This window comes from Phyllobates terribilis, unplaced genomic scaffold (genome assembly GCF_046119375.1).
Source record: "Phyllobates terribilis strain yellow unplaced genomic scaffold, ASM4611937v1 Scaffold_4__5_contigs__length_816908805, whole genome shotgun sequence".
Taxonomy (NCBI): Eukaryota; Metazoa; Chordata; class Amphibia; order Anura; family Dendrobatidae; genus Phyllobates; species Phyllobates terribilis.
Window position 1 is genome coordinate 154,648,902 of NW_027362764.1, and position 22,391 is coordinate 154,671,292.

Consider the following 22,391-nt stretch of genomic DNA (forward strand, 5'->3'; position numbering starts at 1 on the left):
GGAGTAATGCTTTGGGCTGGAATCATGGGGAGAGAGATTGTCGGCCCCTTTAGGATCCCTGAAGGCGCTAAAGATGAACTCCATAATGTATGTGGATTTTCTCAAACAGCACTTCCTGCCATGGTTCAAGAAGAAGAACCGTGTATTTCACAGCAAGATCATTTTTTTGCATGATAATGCACCATCTCATACTGCACATAAAACATCTGCATCTCTGGCTGATATGGGAATAAAAGGGGACAAACTTATGGTGTGACCCCCATGCTCCCCTGACCTCTACCCCATTCAGGACCTCTGGAGCATCATCAAAAGGAGTGTCTATGATGGCGGGAGGCAGTTCACATGTAAGCAACAGCTCTGGGAGGGTATTCTGTCCTCATACAAAACAATTGAAGTAGAAACCATCCAAAACCTGACAAATTCAATGGACGAGAGAGTTCAGAAGCTCCTTTCGAACAAGGGGTCCTATGTGAAAATGTAACATCACCTAGAATAAAGTTTTGAGTTGAAAACTGTTTGATTTCAGTTTCTAATAACCTGCTAATGCTTATAATTTCAAAAATGACCATTTTTTTGGTCTTTATTAAAATGAAAAGGTTGATCGAAAAGTTTGGGGGATCTAAGAGTGTGGCAACCCAGTAGTCATGATTACTTCAAATTCTGACAATATGAGGGTCCTGTTGCAGGTAGTGCAGCAAGAAGGCACTTATGTGTCTTGCGCATCTCGGAGCCCCAAAATTATTTTCCGGGCTAGATGCAGCTAAAAATTATTATTAATTTTAAATCTGGTGGAGCTTAGTATAGATGGCCTAATAGGATCAGTGCTGCACACTGCTACAAAGCCCAAATTATTTTCCAGTCAAGATACAGATAAACATGATTAGTAATTTTAAATCTGGTGGAGCTTATTATAGATGGCCTAATAGAATCAGTGCTGCACACTGCTACAAAGCCCAAATTATTTTCCAGCCAAGATACAGATAAACATGATTAGTAATTTGAAAGCTTAAAACGGTTGGTAGGGTGATTTTAACCAATCATCAAGCTTTTACTCTCCCCAGGATGACACAGGGGTAGAAAAGTCGTTTCGGATCCATGATTTGTTCATCTTTATGAACGTGAGTCTGTCTACATTATCAGTGGAGAGACCCGTGCGCTTATCTGTCAGCACACCACCAGCAGCGCTGAACACACGTTCAGACAGAACGCTGGCTGCGGGGCATGACAAGATCTCCAAGGCGTAAGTGGCTAGCTCCGGCCATTTATCCAGATTGGAAGCCCAAAAAGAGCAATTGTCCAGTGACACAGTCATGGCTTCAATGTTTACTTGGAGATACTCCTGTACCATCGTCTCTAGGCGTTGACTATATGTCAGACTTCTTGTCTCCTGTGGCCTTGCAAAGGATAGGCTAAAAAAGTGGTGAAATGATTCCGCAAAATTGATGTTACCAGCAGATACTGTGGTTCTGTTACGGTTTGAGTGCTGAACACTTGACGGTCCCACGGTTGGCAAGTTGGAACTGTGAGATTCACTACGTGCACCACTGGTGTTTTGTGGAAAAGCACATGTAAGATTCTGCAACAGTCTCTGCTGATACTCCTGCATGCGTGCATCCCTTTCTATGGCAGGAATAATTTCTGCAAATTTACTTTTGTACTGGGGATCTAACAGTGTGGCAACCCAGTAGTCAGGATTATTTCTAATTCTCACAATTCGAGGGTCATGTTGCAGGTAGTGCAGCAAGAAGGCACTCGTGTGTTGCGCATCCAGGAGCACCAAGTCCCTGTTGTGTTGGTGGCGAGGTAACAATCATGCTTCCTTCCTCTGTCCTCTCCCCCCAACCTTGCACAGCAGAAATGTGATCAAGGTCTCCCTCATCTGATGAGTCTTCCATCAGTTCGTCCTCCACTTCTTCCTGGGCTCCTGCACCTTCCTCACTAGTTTGGCTGCTACCATGCGCCCTGGTAAAACCATCTCCCCCACCCTCACATGCCTGCCGCCTTGGTGCTGCCGACCGTCTGGACCTTGCAGATGTTAGCCCTTCCGCAAACAACTCCTCCTCCTCTACTTCCTCCACCTCCTCTTGTGCCACCACCTGACTCCGAATTCTGTTTAACATGTGCTCCAGCATGTAAATCACCGGAATAGTCATGCTGATAATGGCATCGTCAGCACTAAACATCTTCGTCGCCATTTCAAAACTGTGCAGAAGGGTGCATAGGTCCCTGATCTGAGACCACTCCTCCAGCGTGATTTGCCCCACCTCTGGATCTCGTTGGCCCAGGCTATACGTCAGAACGTATTGCACCAGGGCTTGTCGGTGCTGCCACAGTCGCTGCAACATGTGCAGAGTTGAATTCCACTGGGTAGGCACATCGCATTTTAGCCGGTGAAGTGGCAGGCCCAACGACTTCTGTAGAGATGTAAGTCGCTGAGCTGCGGGATGCGAACGGCGGAAGTGAGCACACAGCGACCGTGCCCTCTGCAGAAGGCCATCTAGTCTGGGATAGTGGGCTAAAAATTGCTGGACAACCAGGTTCAACACGTGAGCCATACAAGGCACGTGTGTGACATTGCCCCGGCGAAGGGCCGCACCCAGGTTTGCAGCATTGTCGCACACGGCCTTCCCTGGTTTCAGGTCCAGTGGAGACAACCATTCATGAAATTGGTTCTCCAGAGCTGACCACAACTCCTCAGCTGTGTGACTCACATTTCCCAGACATTTCAATGTAAAAACCGCCTGATGACGTTGAGCCCTACTGCCAGCATAGTAAGGAGGTGTGCAGGATCCCTTCTGCGCAGTTAGAAAGCTTGTGGCATGACCAGACAGGCTTTGGGTGCAGGTGGAAGACCGAGAGGAGGTTGAGGAGGCAGAAGCAGTGGAGGAACTTTGACATAAAGAGGATTGACGCACAACTCGTGGGGACGGCAAGACTTGGACAGCAGCCCCTTGTCCTGCTGTCACCATAGTTACCCAGTGCCCAGTCAGCGACATGTAACGCCCCTGTCCATGCCTACTCCTCCAAGTGTCTGTGGTGAAATGCACCCTGTCACACACAGAGTTTCTCAAAGAAGCGGTGATGTTGTGTGCGACATGCTGGTGGAGCGCAGGCACACCTTTCTTTGAGAAGTAGTGCCGACTGGGCATCTGGTACTGGGGCACTGCGACGGACATAAGGTCTCGAAAATCCTCTGTGTCCACCAGGCGGAAAGGCAGCATTTCTGTAGCCAAGAGCTTGCAGATGGTGAAATTCAACCTCTTAGCTTTCTCATGGCTAGGAGGAAATGGTCTTTTACTTGTCCACATCTGAGGGACCGAGGGCTGGCTATTGTGCTTAGATGGGGTTGATAAGGGTGTCCCCGGCAAACTGCCGGTCTGTGAGGAAGATGCAGGCGGACATGTTAGGTTGCCTTGATCCAAAGGTGGTGCTATCGATGTCGGACAGCGCTCAACACCAGCTGGTGTTACCACCTCCAAAGAAAATGATGACCTGCCAATCACGCTGGCTGTTGCGGGTAAAGAGGTGTCAGGTCTGCGCCCCAAAACAGGTGTGACTGCTGTCCCCCCAGTCACAGAGGATGAAGAGGCCGCGGATGCACAAGATATGGCAGACGGTGGTTGGCCCGGCCGGCTAGGCCGCATTGTAGCACACTGAGCTTCCCACTGCAACTTATGCTTCATGTCCATGTGCCGGTTCATGCATGAAGTACTCAAACTATGTATTTTTTGGCCTCTACTTAGCTTTTGCTGACAAATGTTACAAATAACACGAGTTGGGTCATCTTTATCGATCTGAAAAAATGCCCAGGCTATGCAAGGCTTAGCACCCATGCGACCTGAAGAGCCACCACGACTTGTGATGAGAGGCAGAGTTGTGTTTGAGGATGCAGTTGTTGACGTGCTTCCAGTACTACGTCTCTGTCCAGGAAGGCGCAACCTGACCTCGTCGTCACTAGCATCTTCCTCCACCTCCTCTGCTGACCTCATCTCTTGGCTGAATGTGGGTTGACAGTAAGTGGGATCTCCAACCTCATCATCATCACCCTGTGCATTATCACACCGGTCGTCCTCAGAGCCAACCTGTTCCTGCCCTGACAAAAAACTAAAGTTGTCGCTCCAATCAGGTATTTGAGTCTCATCATCGTCTTCCTCATTGTCTCCACCAACAGGAGTTCCAGTTTGGGAATGAGGGTCTACATTATGGTCAGAACCTTCTGCGTCTGGTCCTGGATCCGACTCATAAAGATTCTGGGCATCAGTGCAGATCATTTCCTCGTCTGGATTCACAGAAGCGCTGGAGTCGACCTCTGATTCCCAGGCTATAGTATGAGTAAACAGCTCTGCAGACTCAACCATCTGTTCTACCTCATACTCAGACGGGCAGCTGGAAATTTGGGAGCTGTGAGGAAGCAAGTGCGATTGGGGTGACACCTTTGAGGACTGGAGTATTTGTGATGTTGAAGTTGATGTGGAGGAGAGCCCACTTAAAGGAGCACTTGATATCCGTTGAAGCACCTGCTGTTTTTGTGCCTCATCTGGAATTTGTAGCGATTGGCGTGGCTGTAAGAAAGGGATCTTATCACATTGTCCGCTAAAAGAAGTAGACATTTTAGTTTGGCTGGAAGATGGTCTTTCTTCTGCAGATGTTACTGTTGCTTTAACACCTACCCCACGGACACAACCTTTTTTCCGCTTCCCAACACGCCTATTCCCCTTTCCACCAGCAGCAGGCCTTTTTCCACTCATTTTGGTGGTTATCTGATTCACAACTCTGGAGTTGTTTGCACAAAAAAACAATGGATGGGAAACGAGCAGAGCTGAGTGGCCAAACTGTGGTATTAGGCCAAAACTATTGGCTGGGTTAGATGCAGAAAAAAATTATATTCAATTTGCAACCTGATGGAGGTCAGTATAGATGGACTAATAGAACAAGTCCCACACACAGCTAGAAGCCCAAATATTTTTTCAGAGGTAGATGCAGAAAAAAATTGTATTCAGTTTGCAACCTGATGGAGGTCAGTATAGATGGACTAATAGAACAAGTCCTACACACAGCTAGAAGCCCAAATATTTTTTCAGAGGTAGATGCAGAAAAAAAATATATTCAGTTTGCAACCTGATGGAGGTCAGTATAGATGGACTAATAGAGAAAGTCCCACACACTGCTAGAAGGCCAAATATTTGTTCAGAGCTAGATGCAGAAAAAAATTATATTCAGTTTGCAACCTGATAGAGGTCAGTATAGATGGACTAATAGAACAAGTCCCACACACAGCTATAAGGCCAAATATTTTTTCAGAGGTAGATGCAGATAAAAATTATTTTTAATTTGCAGCCTGATGGAGGTCAGTATAGATGGACTAATAGAGAAAGTCCCACACACTGCTAGAAGGCCAAATATTTTTTCAGAGCTAGATGCAGACAACAAATTATTTTGAATTTGCAACCTGATGGAGGTCAGTATAGATGGACTAATAGAGAAAGTCCCACACACTGCTAGAAGGCCAAATATTTTTTCAGAGCTAGATGCAGAAAAAAATTATATTCAGTTTGCAACCTGATGGAGGTCAGTATAGATGGACTAATAGAACAAGTCCCACACACAGCTAGAAGCCCAAATATTTTTTCAGAGGTAGATGCAGAAAAAAATTATATTCAGTTTGCAACAAGATGGAGGTCTGTATAGATGGATTAATAGAACAAGTCCCACACACAGCTAGAAGCCCAAATATTTTTTCAGAGGTAGATGCAGAAAAAAATTATATTCAGTTTGCAACCTGATGGAGGTCTGTATAGATGGATTAATAGAACAAGTCCCACACACAGCTAGAAGCCCAATATTTTTTCAGAGGTAGATGCAGAAAAAAAATATATTCAGTTTGCAACCTGATGGAGGTCAGTATAGATGGACTAATAGAGAAAGTCCCACACACTGCTAGAAGGCCAAATATTTTTTCAGAGCTAGATGCAGACAAAAAATTATTTTTAATTTGCAACCTGATGGAGGTCAGTATAGATGGACTAATAGAGAAAGTCCCACACACTGCTAGAAGGCCAAATATTTTTTCAGAGCTAGATGCAGATATAAATTATTTTTAATTTGCAACCTGATAGAGGTCAGTATAGATGGACTAATAGAGAAAGTCCCACACACTGCTAGAAGGCCAAATATTTTTTCAGAGCTAGATGCAGAAAAAAATTATATTCAGTGTGCAACATGATGGAGGTCAGTATAGATGGACTAATAGAACAAGTCCCACACACAGCTAGACGCCGAAATATTTTTTCAGAGTTAGATGCAGAAAAAAATTATATTCAGTTTGCAACCTGATGGAGGTCTGTATAGATGGATTAATAGAACAAGTCCCACACACAGCTAGAAGCCCAATATTTTTTCAGAGGTAGATGCAGAAAATAAATATATTCAGTTTGCAACCTGATGGAGGTCAGTATAGATGGACTAATAGAGAAAGTCCCACACACTGCTAGAAGGCCAAATATTTTTTCAGAGCTAGATGCACACAAAAAATTATTTTTAATTTGCAACCTGATGGAGGTCAGTATAGATGGACTAATAGAGAAAGTCCCACACACTGCTAGAAGGCCAAATATTTTTTCAGAGCTAGATGCAGATATAAATTATTTTTAATTTGCAACCTGATAGAGGTCAGTATAGATGGACTAATAGAGAAAGTCCCACACACTGCTAGAAGGCCAAATATTTTTTCAGAGCTAGATGCAGATAAAAATTATTTTTAATTTGCAACCTGATGGAGGTCAGTATAGATGGACTAATAGAGAAAGTCCCACACACTGCTAGAAGGCCAAATATTTTTTCAGAGCTAGATGCAGAAAAAAATTATATTCAGTTTGCAACCTGATGGAGGTCAGTATAGATGGACTAATAGAACAAGTCCCACACACAGCTAGAAGCCCAAATATTTTTTCAGAGGTAGATGCAGAAAAAAATTATATTCAGTTTGCAACAAGATGGAGGTCTGTATAGATGGATTAATAGAACAAGTCCCACACACAGCTAGAAGCCCAAATATTTTTTCAGAGGTAGATGCAGAAAAAAATTATATTCAGTTTGCAACCTGATGGAGGTCTGTATAGATGGATTAATAGAACAAGTCCCACACACAGCTAGAAGCCCAATATTTTTTCAGAGGTAGATGCAGAAAAAAAATATATTCAGTTTGCAACCTGATGGAGGTCAGTATAGATGGACTAATAGAGAAAGTCCCACACACTGCTAGAAGGCCAAATATTTTTTCAGAGCTAGATGCAGACAAAAAATTATTTTTAATTTGCAACCTGATGGAGGTCAGTATAGATGGACTAATAGAGAAAGTCCCACACACTGCTAGAAGGCCAAATATTTTTTCAGAGCTAGATGCAGATATAAATTATTTTTAATTTGCAACCTGATAGAGGTCAGTATAGATGGACTAATAGAGAAAGTCCCACACACTGCTAGAAGGCCAAATATTTTTTCAGAGCTAGATGCAGAAAAAAATTATATTCAGTGTGCAACATGATGGAGGTCAGTATAGATGGACTAATAGAACAAGTCCCACACACAGCTAGACGCCCAAATATTTTTTCAGAGTTAGATGCAGAAAAAAATTATATTCAGTTTGCAACCTGATGGAGGTCTGTATAGATGGATTAATAGAACAAGTCCCACACACAGCTAGAAGCCCAATATTTTTTCAGAGGTAGATGCAGAAAAAAAATATATTCAGTTTGCAACCTGATGGAGGTCAGTATAGATGGACTAATAGAGAAAGTCCCACACACTGCTAGAAGGCCAAATATTTTTTCAGAGCTAGATGCAGACAAAAAAGTATTTTGAGTTTGCAACCTGATGAAAGTCAGTATACATGGACTAATAGAGAAAGTCCCACACACTGCTAGAAGGCCAAATATTTTTTCACAGTTGGATGCAGATAAAAAATTATTTTTAATTTGCAACCTGATGGAGGTCAGTATAGATGGACTAATAGAGAAAGTCCCACACACTGCTAGAAGGCCAAATATTTTTTCAGAGCTAGATGCAGACAAAAAAGTATTTTGAGTTTGCAACCTGATGAAAGTCAGTATACATGGACTAATAGAGAAAGTCCCACACACTGCTAGAAGGCCAAATATTTTTTCACAGCTGGATGCAGATAAAAAATTATTTTTAATTTGCAACCTGATGGAGGTCAGTATAGATGGACTAATAGAGAAAGTCCCACACACTGCTAGAAGGCCAAATATTTTTTCAGAGCTAGATGCAGATAAAAATTATTTTTAATTTGCAACCTGATGGAGGTCAGTATAGATGGACTAATAGAGAAAGTCCCACACACTGCTAGAAGGCCAAATATTTTTTCAGAGCTAGATGCAGAAAAAAATTATATTCAGTTTGCAACCTGATGGAGGTCTGTATAGATGGATTAATAGAACAAGTCCCACACACAGCTAGAAGCCCAATATTTTTTCTGAGGTAGATGCAGAAAAAAAATATATTCAGTTTGCAACCTGATGGAGGTCAGTATAGATGGACTAATAGAGAAAGTCCCACACACTGCTAGAAGGCCAAATATTTTTTCAGAGCTAGATGCAGACAAAAAATTATTTTTAATTTGCAACCTGATGGAGGTCAGTATAGATGGACTAATAGAGAAAGTCCCACACACTGCTAGAAGGCCAAATATTTTTTCAGAGCTAGATGCACATATAAATTATTTTTAATTTGCAACCTGATGGAGGTCAGTATAGATGGACTAATAGAGAAAGTCCCACACACTGCTAGAAGGCCAAATATTTTTTCAGAGCTAGATGCAGATAAAAATTATTTTTAATTTGCAACCTGATGGAGGTCAGTATAGATGGACTAATAGAGAAAGTCCCACACACTGCTAGAAGGCCAAATATTTTTTCAGAGCTAGATGCAGAAAAAATTATATTCAGTTTGCAACCTGATGGAGGTCAGTATAGATGGACTAATAGAACAAGTCCCACACACAGCTAGAAGCCCAAATATTTTTCCAGAGGTAGATGCAGATAAATATTATTTTTAATTTGCAACCTGATGGAGGTCAGTATAGATGGACTAATAGAGAAAGTCCCACACACTGCTAGAAGGCCAAATATTTTTTCAGAGCTCGATGCAGACAAAAAATTATTTTGAATTTGCAGCGTGATGGAGGTCAGTATAGATGGACTAATAGAACAAGTCCCACACACTGCTAGAAGGCCAAATATTTTTTCAGAGCTAGCTGCAGAAAAAAATTATATTCAGTTTGCAACCTGATGGAGGTCAGTATAGATGTACTAATAGAACAAGTCCCACACACTGCTAGAAGCCCAAATATTTTTTCAGAGCTAGATGCAGAAAAAAATTATATTCAATTTGCAACCTGATGGAGGTCAGTATAGATGGACTAATAGAATGATGCTATGCCCAAAAGATTTTACTTCACTAGGTGCAGTAAAAAAATTGGTATTCTATACACAGGTGGTATATCTTGCAACACAGATAGGCTACTCCACTGACTAACACACTCTGCAATAGGCCAAAAAGGATTAGCTTTGCTAGATTCAGCCAAATGCTGTGAAAAAAACTTGCACAGCACTGGCACAGACCTGCCTGGCAAAAACTGATAGGAACTGATGTAACCTAGTCCTGAAAAGGACTGCAATTACAATTAGTCTTTACTCCCACAATCTATCTATTTAAGAGCACAGACCTGCCTGATAAAAGTCATAGGAAATGCTGTAACCTAGTCCTTAAAAGGACTGCAATCACAACTATTCCCTACTCCCAAGCTATCTGTAGATTTGTGCGAAAATTGGCTTGAAATTAACAAGGTATAGCGCACACAGCAACAGCGGTGCCGTCTAACACGCAGCTGCAGCAGTGAGAAAATGGTGGCGACGGGGAAAATGGCTTGGTCTTATAGGGCAAGGACATGTGACATACACTGCCAATTACACATGCCCTTGCTTGTGTGAAAAAAAGCACTTCGCTCCGTGTGTGCGCTGCTGATAGGCTGACAGATTGCACCTCCCCACTGTAAATGCGGGAAAGAGAAAAAAAAATGGAGATCTTCATTATTCCTGCAGAGATCCATCCCCTGCCCCTCCCCCCACCCCGCTGTACATTCAAACTGCGTATTAACATTAATTTTCATCATTACTGAGAAAAAATCCAGTTATGATTTTGGTGCATGAACAGTTATCGAACATAACCTCGAACAGCCGAATTTTTCTCAAATCGTTCGTGTTCGCCGAACGGCTCGAACACCGCCCAAAACAGCTCGAATTTGAGATTGGCGAACAGTTCGAGTCGAACAATGCTCATCTCTATTTCTGAGGTGACAGGTTCCGGTTAAATATACCTAGTCTGCAGTATCCGACACAGACCATGGACAAAATTGATGCATTTTTGTATATGCTACAATCAAATTTTAAGGCTGCTGTCACATCTCCACCATGACCTGTTTCTGTGATGTCATTTTCTGTCACCAGGCACCACAGTATTCATTCTGCGGATGGCACTGGTGATAGAAGAGATATTGGAACCAGAAGTTCTGGATGGCGCACTGTCCAGCTGGAGTTATCAGCTTCCTGCTCCAGCCAATTGGTGAGCACCACACTATACTTAACCTCCCAGCTTACTGATAGAAGCTGACAGATATTGTCTTGTATGTCTCTAGAACAGTCTTGTCTGTTAGCTGATTGTTGTATCATTTTTCCTTGTTTAGAACTCGGTTTGTGTTTCTGACTATTCCTACAGATTCTGATTTTGTACTTTTCCCACTCTTTTGGTTTTAACCCTGCTACCTGACCACACCTGCCAGCCTGCACCACCGAACAGCAGTTTATTCCGTGGCTCCAGCCAAGGGCCCCTTACAAAGTTAAAATCCCTGTATAAGGGTTAAATGGTGAAGGCCAGAGCAAGCCCTTTGATCTGGTAAGCAGATTGGCTTTCACTATGCCTGTCCAAGGTAGCCATTTTAGATCTGCCAGGTGACCACTGACAGAACGTCCTTACATCTGCCTTCGCACAGACACAGATTTGCTTTTCCCCTCCAATATATAAACATTATAAATTTAGATGAGACAGTCTGAAAATGCAACAGAGTTGACACTTCGCACCAGCAATTATTTGAATTTTTAGCACAAAATGACTGTTCAGACCAAGCACAGCTACTTGTAGGGATCATAGCACTATTTAAAATCGTACCTTTAGTGTCTAAATTGTTTGCAATAAATCGTACTTTATTCACCTACACCCTTGGCATAGCTGAACACTTCAGTGCATCTTCACCCCTATTTGTTCTGCATCTGTAGTAGTGGAGAAGGAAGTAGCTTCCCTCTGGCACTAAAAGGGTTAAAGAGAATGTTCCTGACAGTTAGATATCTCTGAGCTGCAGTTAGGTTCAGTTAAGGGGTTAGCTGTGATAATCCAGCCCAGTAGAGGAAAGGGGAACCCAGTGCTATGGTAGAGCATAGAATGTGAATAAGGCTTTGTTTCTAATACGTTTCATGTGGGCTGTAATGTTGGTAACCAGCCACAAGATGACACTGTCTAGAATGCAGATGGCAGGGGAAGTTTGCCAGTAGCATTACAGGCATTTAGGACAGTGAGAGAGTTAACTGTGTGTGAGGACAACCCATAGAGGGTGGGCACTTTAGGAAATCTCTGGTTAGTTCCCAGAAGCAGGAAGTGCAGGCCAGTAGTGTGTAGTACCTGGGACAGGACAGACAGGCTTCGTATAACTGGCTGCTAGATGATAAACCTAGCATGTGGGGAGAACTAGGATCCGGATATACTGCCATTGGTGAGGAAGACTCTCTAGGGCTAGAGAATAAGGCAACAGAGATGCTTCACTTACTGTAAATTGGGAACCAGGGCTGAAGTTGTGTCAAATACCCATGGGAAAGACGACAACCCATTGGGCCTTATCCATTACATCTGCCTGTAAATATTGTACATATTCCTCTTCCCCAAGTAAAGTCCCAATTATAGTTATGAACCTCGTGTCCTCTGAATTTATTGCTGCCCTGGTTCCAGAAGAAAAATGTCTGGAGACAGACGTGACCGGCTGGTCTGAAGTAAGTGGAAAGCACCACATACACTGCAGCATATCAGAGGGAGGACACACCTTGTCTGTAGGGTGCCAGAGCGAGCAGGGGCCACAGCTCACCTACGACTACCTTTCTGGGGCACCTACACATCCATCTTCCTTGATTGACAGCTCTGGCTTTACAGGAGCCAGAGAAGGGGGAAGATAGGTAAAAATAAAGGTAGCTGGGGTGGTGCACCGAACCACTCGGCCTCGCCAAGGGTGCACAGATTAACTTATTAACATGTTTTGATAAATGACTTCTGGCGAATGCAACAATAAATTATTCTAACAAGGTTCTGTACTTGTTTAGAATCATCATTTTGTGCTGACAGACTTAAAGTAACAAACCTCTACAATAAAGCAGAACATACCATGTCTTCTGCTTATGAGACAGACAAACAAGCAAATATAACGCAATCAACTCCCAACTGGTTAAAAGGCTTGAAGATGTGTTTAGTCATACAAATTGCAGTAAAATTAATGCATGTAATAATCCAAAGAAATCTTTTCTGAACTCAGCCTTCGATCACCCTACTCAAGTTTGCCATTAGTCAGATTCTTCCGCGATGAAACCTTTAGCTCCATAAAGCTTTTTTAAAATTCTTGTCTATTACCAGCAAAATAAATGCATTGTTTCGCTAGTGACTTACATCTGAATGATGTGTTGCTGTGTCTTTTTTGCCACAAAAAGCCCACAGTGAAAAACATTGCAAAAAATCCCCCACAACGTCTACAGTGGTTCAACAATGCAATTTTCTGCAAAGGATTAACTTCTTTTGATTATTAAAGTTACTTGTGTGTAAAATGGAAATAACACAGATGTTTTTGTCTTACCGACAATGACTGTTGGCAACTCGTCTGTCCATCCTTGCTTTACTGTGATAAAAGGGAAGAATGAAAAGATAATTAGCAAGTGACAGAACTATGACTCACTGATATTAACCACTTCGCGCCAGAGCCTGTTTTTGCCTTCGTGACCGGGCCAATTTTTTCAATTCTGACCACTGTCACTTTATGAAGTAATTACTCTGGAACGCTTCAACGGATTACCCTGATTCTGAGAATGTTTTTTCGCGACATATTGTACTTCACGACAGTGGTAAAATTTCTTTGATATCACTTGTGTTTATTTGTGAAAAAATCAGAAATTTGGCGAAAATTTTTAAAATTTGCAATTTTCAAAATTTGAATTTTCATGCCCTTAAATCAGAGAGATATGTCACACAAAATAGTTAATAAATAACATTTACCACATGTCTACTTTACATCAGCACAATTTTGGAACAAAAATTTTGTTTTGTTAGGGAGCTATAAGGGTTAAAAGTTGACCAGCGATTTCTCATTTTTACCACAAAATTTACAAAAACATTTTTTTAGGGACCACATCATATTTGAAGTCACTTTGAGGGGTCTTTATGACAGAAAATACCCAAAAGTGACACCATTCTAAAAACTACACCCCTCAAGGTGCTCAAAACCACATTCAAGAGCTTTATTAACCCTTCAGGTGCTTCACAGGAATTTTTGGAATGTGGAAGAAAAAAATTAACATTTAACTTTTTTCACAAAAATGTTACTTTAGACCCAATTTTTTTTTATTTTTGCAGGGGTAACAGGAAAAAATGGACCCCAAAATTTTTTGTGCAATTTCTCTTGAGCGCGCTGATACCCCATATGTGAGGGAAAACCACTGTTTGGGCGCACTGCAGGGTTCGGAAGGGAAGGAGCGCCATTAGACTTTTTAAATGTAAAATTTGCTTGAATAATTAGCAGACATCATGTTGCGTTTGGAGAGCCCCTGATGTGCCTAAACAGTGGAAACCCCCCACAAGTGACACCATTTTGGAAACTAGACCACTTAGGGAACTTATCTAGATGTGTATTGAGCACCTTGAACCCCAAGGTGCTTCACAGAAGTTTATAATATTGAGCTGTAAAAATAAAATTTTCAAATTTTTCCCACAAAAATGTTTTTCATCCCCTAATTTTGCATTATCATAAGGGTAACAGGAGAAATTGCACCATGAAATTTGTTGTGCAATTTCTCCTGAACATGCCGATATTCCATATGTGGGGGAAAATCACTGTTTGGGCACACAGCAGGGTTTGGAAGAGAAGGAGCGCCATTTGACTTTTTGAATGTAAAATTTGTTGAATAATTAGCGGACGCCATGTCGCATTTGGGGAGCCCCTAATGTGCCTAAACAGTGGAAACCCCCCACAAGTGACACCATTTTGTAAACTAGACCCCTTAGGGAACTTATCTAGATGTGTGGTGAGCACATTGGGAGAATCATAGAATCATAGAATCATAGAATCATAGAATGGTAGAGTTGGAAGGGACCTCCTGGGTCATCTGGTCCAACCCCCTGCTCAAAGCAGGAGACATAATAAACAAATCAGTAGCAGGTGAAGAATTGGTTTTATTTATTTTTTACGCCGTTCCCCGTGCAGTATAAGTGATGAGATTACTTTATTCTTCAGGTCGGTGTGATTACACAGATACCAGATTTATATCGGGTTTTTATGACTGACAGCTGTCACACGCTAAAAGACGCTTATTTTTGTAAAATCTAGTTTTTGTGTCGCCATATTTTGAGAGCTATAATTTTTCCATATTTCGGCCGACAGAGTCATGTGATGGCTTGTTTTTTGCGGGACGAGTTGACATTTTTATTGGTACCATTTTTGGGTAAGCTTTCTATTCCGTTTTTTGGGCGGTAAAATTAACAAAAACCAACAATTCAGGAATTGTTTTTTGAGGGTTTTTTTATGCCGTTCTGCGTGTGGTAAAAGTGATAAGGCAGCATTATTCTTTTGGTCAGTACATTTACAGCGATACTACACTTACTGTATTTTTTTATGTTTAGGCGCTTTTACACAATAAAACTATTTTATAGAAAAAATATTTTTTTTGCATTGCTTTATTCTGAGAGGTATAACTTTTTTATTTTTGGGCTGATGGAGCTGTATGGCAGCTTGTTTTTGCGGAACAAGATGACGTTTTCAGCGGTAACATTTTTATTTCCATTTTGCTTTTTGATCGCATTTTTTTCCACTTTTTGTTTGGCGATATGAGGAAAAAGCATAGTTTTTTGCTCCGTTTTTTATTTATTTTTATTACGGTGTGCACAGAAGGAGTTAATTAGTGTGACAGTTTTATAGCTCGGGTTGTTTCAGATGCGGCGCTAGCAAATATGTGTACTTTTTTGTTTTTGCATAAATATACGGATTTATCGGTTTAATATTTTATTTATTTATTTGTATTTATTTTGTGATTTTTTTTTAACAGTTTCAAAACATTTTTTCTACTTTTTTTTACATTTTTACTTAGTCCCTGTATGGGGCATTCATTTTTATTTTTCTGATCACTGATCTCATGTAATGTAATAGACATATATTACATTACATGAGATCTTTGCTGACTGTTTCACAGTCAGTGTCTCCTGCCAGGCTTCAGCCGCAGGCTGAGCCTGGCAGGACACCATATATGGCAGATCTGGAGGCGGTCATGTGACCTCCAGCTGCCATAGCAACGCCAGGTCCTGGAAGCTATCAGGGGGCCGTCGGAGAGGTAAGTTGACGACCCCCTCTCCTCCTGCTGTCTTCTATAACTATAGATTGAGGCATATAGAAGACAGCAAAGGGTTAACATCACTGGGACCTGATCCAATCAGGTCCCGTTGATGTTCCCTGTCAGAGCTATCGCTCTGCACCGCACCCGCAGCACTTGCAGAACCCTGGGGGTCCTGAGCGCTGCGGGACCACCCACCGTTTTTAAACGTCCGCGCTGCACAGAGCCCAGGCAACGCGGACGTTTATCTACAGCGGGCCGTCGCGAAGCGGTTAACTGATAGCTGAGTCACAATGCTGTGAAAAAACAATCTGGAAGGGATTCAACACTATCTACATGTTTTTGTGTAGAAACAAAATAAATCACCATAATATTTCATAGTCTTGGAAGGTTTTTTACATAGTATTTGCCTGAAGCAGGCAAATCATGCAGAGAGTGTATACCCAAGCAAGGTGAGATTAAATTAAATCCAGAAAAGCTGAGTTTACTCAGAAGTGAACGTGATGTTGCTGAGACTCCAAATAAGATTCTTTGTTGGGCTTGAATGTTTATGAAATGGTGGAATGGTTGAAAATGGGGCCTGCCATTCTCTCTCCCTCAATTATGGGTTTTACCCTTGATCCATGCTGAGCTGTAATTGTTATGTTCTGCTACCAGAGCTAAGGAAAGAGAGGAGATCTGTCCCTACGATAGAACTCAGCTGAATCCCTACGATGTAACAGGGAACTTGATCCTGCGATCAGACCTGCTAAAGTCCTAAGCTAGTCTGTACGGAGACCTATAGATGTGGGGAAGGAATCCCTACAAGTACTAAGGACTGGGAGGAAAATGGGACACCTCCTAACAGAAATAGTAGCAGACAGACGAACAAACAAAATATATAGAACATAGAGGTCCGTAGACCAAGCAAACTAACAGAGTTAGATACAGAGCACAGGCTAGCTAGAAAGTAGTTATACAATGAAGTCCAGCAAAGCCAGAAGGGCGGAGCAGGATTAAATAGGCCAACAAGGTCATGTGACCAGCAAAGGAAAAAACCTAAGAGCAAGGTTCTAACAGTACCCCCCCTTCTAAGAGAATCCTCCGGATCCCCTAGGACCAGGCTTATCAGGAAATCTCCTGTGAAACGCTCTGATAAGTCTGGACGCGGAAACATCATCTGACCTCACCCAAGAGTTATCCTCGGGTCCGAAACCTTTCCAGGCCACAAGATACTGCAAACTACCTCTATACCGTCTAGAGTTAAGGATGCGAGAAATTTCATATTCCCCGTCCTCCACCACCGGAGGAACAGAGGCAGAGGCGTCACCATCCGACACAACAGCTTTTTTTAACAGAGAGACATGAAATACTGGATTAATTCTCCAGGAGGTAGGAGCCTCCAACCTAACAGCAGATTGGTTGACAACCTGAAGCACCTTAAAGGGCCCTACAAACTTGGGACCCAATTTCTTAGAAGGAATCCTCAACCGCAGATTCCTAGAGGACAACCAAACCATGTCACCAACAGCGAACAAAACCTCCTGTCGTTTCCTATCAAAGTAGTCTTTAGATTTTCTGTTGGCCTCCTGAAGATTACCACGCACATCCGTCCAAACTCTCTCCAAATCACCGGAAAAATTCTCCTCCTCAGGCACGGCAGATCCCAACTTGGAGAACGACCCAAACGACGGATGTCTCCCAGAACAACAAAAAAAAGGCGAACAACCAGCAGAAGAAGATGTATGATTGTTCAGAGCAAATTCAGCAAGTGGCAGAAACTCAGACCACCCCTCTTGATTGTCTGCCACAAAACAACGCAAGAACTGCTCAACATCCTGGTTTTTCCTTTCTGTCTGGCCACCAAAAACTGCGACCCACCAGTCTCTTGGTCTCAGAGATTCCGGGATGACCTGCCAACCGAGATTCGTGACACTCAACAAACAAATCTCTCCTAAAGGTCCCAGGCACAAACAACCTCCCATGAGGAGTGTTAGATGGGGCATTCTCCTGTGCTTTAAGAATCTCATCTTCCAAAACGGAGTTCAAAGCAGCTATCATAACACCTTCTTGTAAAATGTTCTCCTCTTTCTCAGCACCGACTATGGGAGAAAAACTGCGAGACAAGGCATCCGCCTTAACATTCTTAGTACCAGGGATGTAAGTAACAGAGAAATTAAACCGCGAGAAAAACAGTGCCCACCTAGCCTGACGGGCATTCAGGCGCTTGGCAGCATCAAGATATATCAGATTTTTATGATCCGTAAGAACCTGAACGGGAAATTCCGCACCTTCCAAGAAGTGGCGCCAGTGTTCAAATGCGAGTTTAATAGCCAATAATTCCCGATTACCAATATCGTAATTCAGTTCAGTCTCCGAAAATTTTTTTGAAAAAAAGGCACAGGGATGTAATCCATCCCCGTTATCCTGAGACAATACTGCGCCAACCCCCACAGAGGAAGCATCAACCTCAACCAAAAACGGCTTAGTCACATCAGGCTGCATAAGGATGGGAGCAGAGGTGAACCTCTCCTTGAGATACACAAAAGCTTCAATGGCCTCAGAAGACCACTGAACCGCAACAGCAGCTTTCCTGGTGAGATCGGTCAGAGGTTTGACAATACTAGAAAAAATTTTTATGAATTTTCTGTAATAATTGGCGAAACCCAAAAACCTCTGTATCGATTTCAAACCAATAGGCCTAGGCCATTCCTGTACAGCTTGAACTTTAACCGGGTCCATCTCAAAACCTTCGCTGGAGATAATGTAACCCAAAAAACTAATTCTCTGTACAGCGAACTCACATTTCTCCAGCTTAGCAAAAAGCGAATTGTCCATTAATAACTGTAATACCTCACGTACGCTCCGCCAATGAGACTCCAGATCCGGCGAATAAATCAAAATGTCATCCAAATACACAACCACATTTTTGCCGATCAAAGGTCTAAGGATGTCATTAATAAGATTCTGAAAAAATGCAGGAGCATTAGTAAGACCAAAAGGCATAACCAGGTTCTCAAAATGACCCACAGGAGTGTTAAAAGCAGTCTTCCATTCGTCACCCTCCTTCATGCGCAACAGATTGTATGCCCCCTTAAGGTCAATTTTAGAGAACCACTTGGCCCCCATTAACTGGTTAAACAGATCAGGAATCAATGGCAGTGGGTAAGGATTGCGTACAGTAATTTTGTTAATCTCACGAAAATCCAGACAAGGACGTAAACCGCCGTCCTTTTTTTTTACAAAAAAAAATCCAACCGCCACAGGAGACTTAGAGGGCCTAATGTGACCGGCGGCCAAACTTGTCTGTATGTATTCCTCCAAAGCCTTCCTCTCAGGAATAGTAAGGTTAAATAAACGACTTTTAGGAAGAGTCGCTCCAGGGACAAATTCAATAGAACAATCATAGTCTCTATGGGGAGGCAAAACCTGCGATTCCTTCTCAGAAAAAACTCTCCAAAAATCCTGAATAGGAACAGGCAATTCTCCCCTATCCAAAGCTGCAATACGCCCGTTACAACACTTGTCATAACATTTATGGCTCCAGGATTTAATTTCACTGGTAGACCAATCCAGTACAGGATTGTGAAATTTTAACCAGGGCAATCCCAATATTACTGGAGAAGGCAAGTTATTCAAAACTACCAAATCCAATTTCTCATGGTGAACACCATTAATAGTGAGAGGAAATTCACAGACCTTGAGAGTAATATTCTTCAAAGGGGAACCATCCACAGAAACCACAGCAATGGGGGATGATAAAGGTTCGGGTTTTAAATTGAGTCTTTCCAAGAATCCCCCATCAATTACATTCAGAGTAGACCCACAATCAACAAACACCCGAAATTCCATTAATTTTTCCTGAGCAATCGTGGAAGCAGCTAAAAATACACCCTTGGAATTTAAACAGGCAATACGGGCATGACTGACCATTTTTTTTTCTTTCTTCATATGAAGCTCACAGCCTTTAATCAAATGACCAGATTTTCCGCAATAGAAACACAAGCCATCAGAAAATCTACGGTCTTTTTCTTGAGAGCGAGGTGCCACCGATCCAATCTCCATCGGTTCACCATTGTTAGTACACACATTCTCATAACCAGTGTAACATACCTGGCGGCGTCCTTGCATAGTGGTCCATCTCCCACTGTGCAAGAGCGCGCACTTGATCTCCTGTCCAGAATGTCTCTCTGGCTTCCCTCCATGCTGTCTGTTTGTGTCTGTTTCTGCTGCTTAAGGGCGGCGCCCGATCACTTCCTGCTTTTTGTACCTGCTGTGGGTCACACCCCTTGTGCGTCCTCAGCCTATTGCTGTCTGTCACCTGGTATATAGCTCAGCTGCTCCCATCTATTCCTGCCTGAGCATAGTGTTTCATTTAGTGTGTGCTTGCACTCTGAAGGTGCCAGGTCCCGTTCTGTGTTCTCTTGTCTGCCTATCCTGGAGGCTGTATTTCCAGGCCTGTCTGAACACGCTCCTAGCCTGTTCCTCCTGCCTTCTAGGGGCCGATTACCTAGACCTGTTCCTGTATCTTGTCTGACCTGTCTGAACACGCTCCTAGCCTGTTCCTCTCGCCTTCTAGGGGCTGATTACCTAGACCCGCTCCTGTATCTTGTCTGTCCTGTCTGAACACGCTCCTTGCCTGTTCGTCCTGCCTCTCTGGGGGCCGTATTCCCAGACCCGCTCCTGTATTCCGCTGCAGTGTCAGTCTCCTCCGTACACTCAGTTCCAGTCTGAACTCTCTCCTATCCTTTACCTGTTTTGCCTCTATGTCCGTTCCCTTCCTTTTTCTGCAGAGTCTGAACTCGTACCTAACTCCTGCTTGTTGTCTCTGTACTCCCGTTTGTGAGTTTGTGGTCCACTCGCTACTTCACTGCAAGTACCCTGTGGGTGTCTGGCTCTGCCTTTCCCTTCCTGTCTGTTCCGTGTGAACAGAGCCCTGTCCCCCCTACTCTGCCCGCTGCTCCGGCAGTCCTGTCCTGCCCTGCTTCTGCCCGCTGCTCCGGCAGTCCTGTCCTGCCCTGCTTCTGCCCGCTGCTCCGGCAGTCCTGTCCTGCCCTGCTTCTGCCCGCTGCTCCGGCAGTCCTGTCCTGCCCTGCTTCTGCCCGCTGCTCCGGCAGTCCTGTCCTGCCCTGCTTCTGCCCGCTGCTCCGGCAGTCCTGTCCTGCCCTGCTTCTGCCCGCTGCTCCGGCAGTCCTGTCCTGCCCTGCTTCTGCCCGCTGCTCCGGCAGTCCTGTCCTGCCCTGCTTCTGCCCGCTGCTCCGGCAGTCCTGTCCTGCCCTGCTTCTGCCCGCTGCTCCGGCAGTCCTGTCCTGCCCTGCTTCTGCCCGCTGCTCCGGCAGTCCTGTCCTGCCCTGCTTCTGCCCGCTGCTCCGGCAGTCCTGTCCTGCCCTGCTTCTGCCCGCTGTTCCGGCAGTCCTGTCCTGCCCTGCTTGTGCTCGCTGCTCCTGCAGCCCCATCCTGCTCTGTTCTTGCCCACCGCTTCGGGCGTTCCCTCTCTGCTGTGGTTGTCTACTGCATCTGCGGTTCTGTGACCCAGTCTGTACTGGGTCTTAACCTTTCTGTGCTCCAGCCCGTCCTTTCGGCCAGTACCTCCCTGCCTGCATACTCGCCTGTATCCACCCATCTGCATACCTGCCGTGTTTGCTTATATCCACCAGTCTGTGCCAGCCTAACCTGCCTGTTCCTGAGTCCCAGTGTGTACTGGGTCCTATCCCGCCTGTGTTCCTACCTGCTAGTGCCTCCCTGTCTGCACTCTAGCTGTGCTTGCCTGTACCCCTCTACCTGTATTGTTCCTGAGTCCCAGTGTGTACTGGGTCCTATCCCGCCTGTGTTCCTACCTGCTAGTGCCTCCCTGTCTGCACTCTAGCTGCGCTTGCCTTTACCCGCCTGCCTGCATACCAGTCGTGCCTGCCTATACCCTCCAGTCTGTGCGCCAGCCTAACCAGCCTGATCCAGTAATCCCTGTGTGGGTCAACCCCCGTGTCCGGAGTTTGACCTGGAGTAGCACCTGGTCCCTCTGCCCGGTTTCTCCCTGGTGCACTGGCGTCGTATGCCGTCGTGCCATCTTGGTCGGATCGGCCAGATACTTAGTCACGCCCCTCCAGGCACTCTCCGGTTCATGGTCCAGTGGAATCACTACAATCACACGCACATGCCGCTCAGCCCGGGCGTGTGCATAACAACCAGAAACTGACATAGCAGAGGATTTGCTCTCATTAACCCTTGCACGCAGTCTCCTATCCACCCGTATAGCTAATTGCATAGCCTGTTGCAAATCTTCAGGTGTAGGATAAGCAATTAGCAGGTCTTTAACCCTTTCATTGAGCCCAGCAAGAAATAGACTTTTCAGAGCAGAATCGTTCCACCCTGTTTGAGTAGACCATCGACGGAAATGAGTACAATATTTTTCCACATTACCTGATCCCTGTTTCAAACGTCTCAACTCAGTCTCAGCTGATGCGACACGGTCAGGATCATCATATAATAGTCCCAAAGCAGAAAAAAAACTATCCACTGATCTGAAGCATGTATCACTAGGTTGCAAAGAAAAGGCCCACTCCTGAGGCTCTTTGCGCAAAAGTGACATTATGAACCCTATGCGCTGGGATTCATCCCCAGAGGACTTGGGTCTCAAACGAAAATACAATAAGCAAGCATTTTTAAATGAAAAAAATTCTCGGTGTTCACCAAAAAATAAATCCGGCAAACATA

The 22,391-nt window shown here is 43.8% G+C and overlaps 1 protein-coding gene across 1 annotated transcript in view; it reads right to left on the reverse strand.

Moving 5' to 3' along the window:
• HDAC9 (histone deacetylase 9) overlaps positions 1-22,391 on the reverse strand; it is a 1,057,517-nt gene that overhangs the window by 561,523 nt on the left and 473,603 nt on the right. Inside the window, exon 3 of the mRNA XM_073677842.1 lies at positions 12,962-13,003. Coding sequence (XP_073533943.1) covers positions 12,962-13,003 — 42 coding nt within the window. The remainder of the gene's footprint in view (positions 1-12,961; positions 13,004-22,391) is intronic.